This window comes from Pollicipes pollicipes, unplaced genomic scaffold (assembly GCF_011947565.3).
Source record: "Pollicipes pollicipes isolate AB1234 unplaced genomic scaffold, Ppol_2.1 Scaffold_4295;HRSCAF=5057_pilon_pilon_pilon, whole genome shotgun sequence".
In the NCBI taxonomy this organism is placed as follows: Eukaryota; Metazoa; Arthropoda; class Thecostraca; order Pollicipedomorpha; family Pollicipedidae; genus Pollicipes; species Pollicipes pollicipes.
In genome coordinates this window covers 24,631,703-24,639,335 of record NW_023596461.1, presented here as the reverse complement: position 1 = coordinate 24,639,335, position 7,633 = coordinate 24,631,703, and the positions used below count along the sequence as shown (strand labels likewise).

Sequence of the window (7,633 nt, the reverse complement as noted above, 5' to 3'; positions counted from 1 at the left end):
CGCCGACCCCAGTGGTCATTTGGCGCCCATAACGAGTTTTGTTTTATCCAACTGATGAACCGTGTATAGAGTCCCGACGTCGGCAAAGGCACCTTGAGCATTACATCAATACCGAAGTCGTCATGTAACGGCCCCCCTCTCGCCTTATCCTATCGACTGACAGCATCTCATTCTGACTTCCCTGCAGACCCATCCACAATTTTGCGTGAATATAGCTGCACGAACGGCAGCGACGCCGATTCGTTATGCCTCGAGAACACTCCGCTCTATCGCCGAGCACTGGCAACGATGACAACTTTACAACTCCATTAACTTTCATCGATTTTCGCTTCACTACAGCCGCTTAGTCGGCTGGAAGATCTAGCGTCGTTAGCGTGCTGTAGGTACATCAACGACACCACGTCCCTGCTGACTCCTCACCTGGCCTTCACCAGGCCGCTGTCGACGACGAACTTGATGTTGGGCAGGGTGACGGAGGTCTCGGCCACGTTGGTGCTGACAATCACCTTCCGCTGGCCGGGCGGCGTCGGCTGGAACACCTCCATCTGCTTGCACCGGCAGGTTCGCGTACAGCGGCAGCACGCGCAGCCGACAGCAGCCAGTCAGGTCCTGTGAAGAGCAGGTCCGCCTCAGATCGGCGCCCACCGGGGAGCGAGTCGGCCTCAGATCGGCGCCCACCGGGGAGTGGGTCGGCCTCAGATCGGCGCCCACCGGGAGTGGGTCGGCCTCAGATCGGCGCCCACCGGGGAGTGGGTCGGCCTCAGATCAGCGCTCACCGGGGAGTGGGTCGGCCTCGGGTCAGCGCCCACCGGGGGGCGAGTCGGCCTCAGGTCAGCGCCCACCGGGGAGTGGGTCAGCCTCAGGTCAGCACCCACCGGGAAGCGGGTCGGCCTCAGGTCAGTGCCCACCGGGGTGGGTCAGCCTCAGGTCAGCGCCCACCGGGGAGTGGGTCAGCCTCAGGTCAGCACCCGCCGGGGAATGGGTCGATCTCAGGTCAGCGCCCACCAGAGTGCCGTACAGCGATGGCGTGGGGAATGGGCCGTCGGGTCCTGCGCACGGCGAGCTACCACAGATAGGTAATACATGCCGCCAGCGGTCAACAGCAAACACTTATACAAATGAACGTGGCTGCTATTGTATGCCATCGGCGCACTCTGAAATGCCGGTGGCAAATCAAATACGCTCCCAGGTCGTGTCGCAACGCTCATTATCGAGCTCAACAGACGGGGACCGAAACAGCAAGGCGCTTGATGGTTTCCAATCTTCACAACTGTCTGCGACATCGCGATATAACTGTTTAGCCTACATCGCTTTTCGCGCCCAAGCTCTTTACACCAGCAATCCCATGACATGGGTCCAGCGTGAGCATCCCAGCACTCCCGCCTCCTGCCTCCCACCATGCACACATTCAGTGAGCAGCAGTCGGCCGCACCTTGTTGACGTCGCGCAGGTTCTTGACCATGGCCTGGATCTCCTGCTGACCGGTGAGGAAGACCAGCACGTCCTGGTTGGGCGGCGCCGTCTGGTGCAGCTGCACCACCGACACCAGCGACGCGAACACCGGGTCCTCCTGCTTCTGCTTGGCGTAGTACACCTGGCCGGGCGACGGGACTGGACTCAGTCCACCTCGCCAGTACGGCGGCGGCTTGGCGGACAAATGGTAATGACAGCCCACTTATTGACAATAAAAGTGACAACGAAGGAAATACCGGCGTAAACGAACATGCGTAGTTGGGCTGGGGGTATCTTGGCGCACCAGTTCTTCGGGGCACCACTCATCTTGGTGAATTTAGGGCGCAGCACATCTCGGGAGCCGTTAAAATGCGTACCAATGCTGGTCCACTTCACACGGCGAAAGGCAAGACAGGCGGTACCCCGAAGTTGTCACAGCATGCAATCCCACACGAGCCGACCAGGCCCTTAACCGCGTGGGAGAACAGGGCCACGGAATCCTGTTATGAAACAGACATATACCCACCGGCACAATCACGCTGCACGGCCCGGTCGCGATTGCCCAGCTGGCCATGGGCGCCAGCAGCTCACCTGCACGGGGAACTGGCGCCCCTGTAGGTAGATGACGGGTGCGCTGTTGAAGTAGCGGCTGAAGTGGTCCACGTCCATCGTAGCCGACATGACGATAATCTGCGCCGGCGGGGCGGGCAGGTCAGATGGGCGCAGCCAACGACACGGCGCAGGCGTGACAATCTTGCGTGCATACGGCAAGTGCACGCGTATTTTTGAGACATTCTTTACTCGAAGCTTGTTTGAATTGAACTTGAGCATTGGGAAGTTGGAGTCTAAAACGCATATGGCCGAGGAAACCGATGGTAACTAATATTTAACTACGAAATGAGACGTAAAGCAGCACGAAACCCCGCGAATCTCCTCACATCAGGGCGTCTCCGCCCTCGAAACACGCCTGCACTCCCAGCTGGCCTCACCTTGAGCTCGGGCAGCTGTTTGACGCGGCGGATCTTCTGCACCTTCTTCACGATGCCGAACAGCACGTCCGTGTGCACGGTGCGCTCGTGCGCTTCGTCCAGTATGACGCACGAGTAGCGGCGCAGCAGGTGGTCTGCGGACGGACGGCGGCGCACTGAGATGGCGGTCCGACCAGAGTCGCGGACACGGAGACGGGTATCGTCCGTTCATCCGGGCATGCGACGCACGGACGGACAGGCAGGCAAACAGCCGTCAGGACACGCCAGTCGTCAGGACACGTCAGGACACGCCAGTCGTCTGGACACGCCAGTCGTCAGAACACGCCAGTCGTCAGAGTACGCCAGTCGTCAGGGCACGCCAGTCGTCCGGACACGCCAGTCGTCAGGACACGCCAGTCGCCAGGGCACGCCAGTCGTCAGGGCACGCCAGTCGTTGGACACGCCAGTCGTCAGACACGCCAGTCGTCAGACACGCCAGTCGTCAGAGACCCCAGTCGTCAGGGACACGCCAGTCGTCTGGACACGCCAGTCGTCAGAACACGCCAGTCGTCAGAGTACGCCAGTCGTCAGGGCACGCCAGTCGTCCGGACACGCCAGTCGTCAGGGCACGCCAGTCGTCTGGACACGCCAGTCGTCAGGACACGTCAGGACACGCCAGTCGTCAGGACACGCCAGTCGTCAGGACACGCCAGTCGTCAGGGCACGCCAGTCGTCAGGACACGCCAGTCGTCAGGACACGCCAGTCGTCAGGGCACGCTAGTCGTCAGGGCACGCCAGTCGTCAGGACACGTCAGGACACGCCAGTCGTCGGGGCACGCCAGTCGTCAGGACACGCCAGTCGTCAGGACACGCCAGTCGTCAGGACACGCCAGTCGTCAGGGCACGCCAGTCGCCCGAGCGCTCGGCAGATGGGGCTGTGAGCCCAGCATACAACCCAGCGCGCGCTGCTGACACTTAGTGCATAGCCAGGCGCTTGGTCATGCCTGTCGGCGATGCAGATGCGTCGAGCCGACAGGCAAGGGGAGCTATAGAGCTTAGTCGTCGTGCCGTGACAAACAGCATGGTGAGCTAACCAACATACTGTTAATCACAGTATAGCGTCGGCAATGCGAGGCTCTAGTGCGTTATCTGGTAGCCATAATGAGGGACCGATCAAGTAAGCCCCTGGCTAGCTAGCTGACACCACTGCGCGGTGTCGGCGGTGTGAGGCGCCGGAGAGGGCTGCTACACACAGCGTTCACACCACTGCTCTGGTCCCGCTACTGACCCGACATGGCCTCCCGCAGCAGCATGCCGTCCGTCATGTACTTGATCTTCGTCTGCGTGGACGTGCAGTCCTCGAAGCGGACCGCGTAGCCGACCTTCTGGCCGACCGTGCAGGCCATCTCATCGGCCACGCGCTGGGCGAGGCTCATAGCAGCTACCCGCCGCGGCTACCGACACACAGAGACATCTGTCACCGAGCGGACACGCCGCTTGAACGGCGGCGATACGAGATCGGAAGCAGCTCGCTGGTTGGGCTAGGTGGGCTAACGTCAACGGATGCGCTCCTAACCGTACATCACTTTAAGGGGGCACATGTACTGAGGAAAAATACGTAACTATGGCTTAAGATTTCTGACGCTCAGTCATACCTTCAGGGACAAGCTGTCATTTCTTTCCGAGCTTGATTTTCAGCGCTTGAGTATTTCATCTGTTTGCCATCCCGACATGGAACTTTTCCCAGCACCTCCAAAACGGCACGAGTGCTCCTCAAGAGCAGCACACTTAGCAGGGCGCGAGCCTCACCTGGGTCACGGCGACCATGGCGGTCTTGGTGAGCCCGGCCTGGTGGCAGAACTGCGGCACCTGGGTGGTCTTGCCGCTGCCGGTCTCGCCGATCAGCACGAGCGTGGGCCGCGAGCTGATCTCGCTCGTCAGCCGCGCCTGCAGCCGGTACACGGGCAGCGCCTGCCGCTGCCGCTGGATGGCGGCAGGGTCGGCCGCCGCCGCGCCCGCAGCCGGCTTGTGCCGCTTCAGCGGCGGCTCGCCGTTCTCGCCTCCCGGGTGCAGCGCCATGCCGTGCCAAGTTGGGCTCTGCCGACAGGGCGGTCCGGCGGTGGTCAGCCGCGGACGGACAGGGACGTCGGCCGCCGCTGGTGCCCGGCGACACATGCAATGGCGGCTGTGATGTGGGGGCGGTGTGAGGGATTGCAAACAAAAGTGTGCATACAATAAGCATGTATGTCCACAGTTCATCGGATTAAGGACATAGGGTGCAAAGTTCATGACATCAAAAGTTTGCAATGTAAAATGTTCATATGGGTAAAGCATGTCCAGTAAAATGTCATCATGAAAGTTTTTTTGCAAACTTGCAAACTATGACAGGACCAAAATGTGTCTGTAAAAGTTTGTAAACTGATGTAGCATACATAAAGAAAGTTTTTCACTTCATCAACATTCAACACAACTTTCATCACAATGCAGCAGCCAGCTGCACACAATACTTGACATAGTTGTCATGTTATCCTGCTGGAGACAGTACATCCCCCAGAGCAGCAGCATACATGCTGGTAAAACAACAGAACACATTTACACATCAACCTGACCTGCATGAACAATTTTTACCACTGTTGGCTTCAACCTCTCCAGAAAATCAGAGACAAGGGATCAAGAGCATACACAAAAGCAGTGCTTTTTCATGTATGCCCAGACCTAATACCCCATACAATCTCAAAAATCCAGGGTGACAGTGGAATTATTGTTGACCCAAAGTTTGAGCATTCATGTAATGATCTCACCAGTCGTTACTAGCCCCCTGATTGTCACATTGTGCATTAAGGCATGGCCTTTGCCACACAGCACCAGAAACATCCACCAATCAAGGGCAAGGACATGACATCAAATCCACCTTGCATGAGTGTGTGGATTAATGTCCATGGTGTGTGGATGATGTGTGGTGTGTGGTGTGTGGTGGTGTTGGAATAGACATTCTAACCACCTGCACTATAGGGACAGACAAAAATGAGCTATGGGGAAGGGGCATGTGCAGTGCAGTAAAAAAAAAATGGTGCAAACTACTATCAAAATATACTGACAAGCTGGTTTCTGCCTAACTTGACCCACTTCCTTTTCAATGTTGGGGAAGTTGGGGGGGGGGGGCTTGAGCCACCAAAACTGAATGAAAAATACAATTCCTGTTAAGCAAACCTTGTCCAGACTGCAGAAAGAAATGCACATTAAAGGACATGTATGGGAACACACCAATCTTCCCGCAACAATTTTCAGCAAATGCATCCCATAAATGTGAGAGCTCTTGAGCTTGATGTACAGAAGCAAATAATTTTGAAGTAAGTATAGACAGTGTTTCAAGTAATTATGAATTTGTGATGGTAATATGAAACCGAAACATCTCCTAACATTCCTTTGAGGAAAAAATCGTAAGTTCAGTGAGTTAACCTGACCTGATTTTCAGTGCAATCACGCTCTATATCAGCATACCAAAACCACATGAGTAAGCATACTGTGCAATGAATGGATTTTGTCAGACCAGACTGGGTTTGTGTCAAAGTCAAGCCCAGGAATTCACATTTACCCCATTCTTCAGAAACAACCCTTCCCAAACCTCATTGCGATCAAGACATCATTCGCCGCTTTCAAATCCACTTATTTCCAAAGCACCAACTGATCAGACCTAGAAGGAACACCAAGGAGTCAGGAGCCTGTCCCTTGTTGTCGCGTAAATAATGCCAAGCGCTCCCCGGGTGTGAACTCACGCTCCACTCAATGCGGCACCACGGCCCTAAGCGATGCAAGGCACCCACTGCCGGTGCATGCCACTATGCTTTGCGAGCCTTACATCACGGTACACGTCGGAGCTGCGCAGGTTTGGCTGCCATTCTTGGCAGCGTTGTGCTTCCACATCAACAGACTGTGCTTCAAAATTCGTATCTAAATTTTCCAAATTAAAAATATCCGTTGTGCTGCGAAAACGGTGATGCCGTCTGTTACAAGATGGCTTTATTTTTGCTATGTCTTTTCCAGTGTCGCCTGCCGTGTAAGCACATCCCTCCTCACAAATAATCAAAATCGCTGCACACAACTGTCAGGGCATATTTTAGTGCATCGGTCGCTTAGACCGTGCTTTCTGATCGGTTTACACAGGCCGGCCAGGGGCATACTCCGAAAATGAATTGGGGACAGAACAAAGTGAAATAACGCAACCTACCTTCAAAATATGCCAGCACACGGATTTCTTCATGGGCTTCACTAGCTTTCTTTCCAGTTGCCGGAGCTGAAGCCCCCTCCCCAAATTGAATAGAAAACCGCACCCCTGAAACTTGCCTAAATCGCTGGCAAAGACGCACAAATATAAACTTTCCACGCGTGTAGATGGCATTACTACCATGTCACTCTTGTTTTATTAAGTACGTTGGTGCATTGCCGCCGCGGGGTTTGTCTGTCACACCATCATTGTTGGGCCGCTCGTGACCAGACCGTGGCCGCCACGCCGCAGTCCGCTCGGGCCACCCGTGCCGCTGGCGCCGCGGCTGGCGCCTGGGTGGCGGCGCCCTGCCGTCAGAGCTCTGTCTGACCTTCTGGCCGGGACCCGGGCCGGGCCGAGAGGTGACCGTGTCAGCCGGCGGGCCCGACCTTGCCGTGCCGGCCCCGGCCGCTCCCGCTTCCTCGGGGAGTGGTCCGTGGCCTGCACCACCAGCTCCGGAGTGTTTCCGTGTCGGCCCCACGTTGCCTGGCCAAAGGACACGGTAGACGGCCAGGTTGCTATTGGTGACGTCATCTGGTCCCCATATGCACACAGCCTCATTGAATCTACTAACTACGGCTGAGGTGACAAATTGAGATTTTGGCTCGACTTGTTATAACGGTTCCAGATTACGTAGACAGACATATGCCTAGGTCTCAACGGTGGATCTAGGATCGCATAGGGCTCCATGCTTATGGGATCCTGCGATCATAAGCTTGAATTTTTTTGGATGGGGGCTTCAGGGACGTGTCGATATAGGGATGTATTCGACAAGTATGCTTTTGTCCACCATCGAATTTGTTTTGACCGAAGCGATAAAATTAACGCCGCTTCATATGGTCTAGACCAGACATCTGATGAGGCTTTTCCAAACCAACTTCTTTACACATTATACCGGTTGGAGCATTCGAAACTCAAATTGATCGCAAGTTGCAGCTCCTGCCACCAA

General features: G+C 55.9%; 1 protein-coding gene across 1 annotated transcript; it reads right to left on the bottom strand.

The window, feature by feature from the left end:
* Positions 1-416: 416 nt before the first annotated feature.
* LOC119097055 (ATP-dependent RNA helicase DHX33-like) lies at positions 417-4,406 on the bottom strand (the record flags this gene model as incomplete). The annotated part of the gene is given in 7 exon segments (XM_037220085.1): positions 417-552; positions 554-609; positions 1,433-1,594; positions 2,044-2,142; positions 2,442-2,575; positions 3,709-3,874; positions 4,230-4,406. Coding segments are annotated over 7 exon segments (930 nt in total), but the record flags the coding sequence as incomplete, so codon positions are not given.
* Between the last annotated feature and the right edge of the window lie 3,227 nt (positions 4,407-7,633).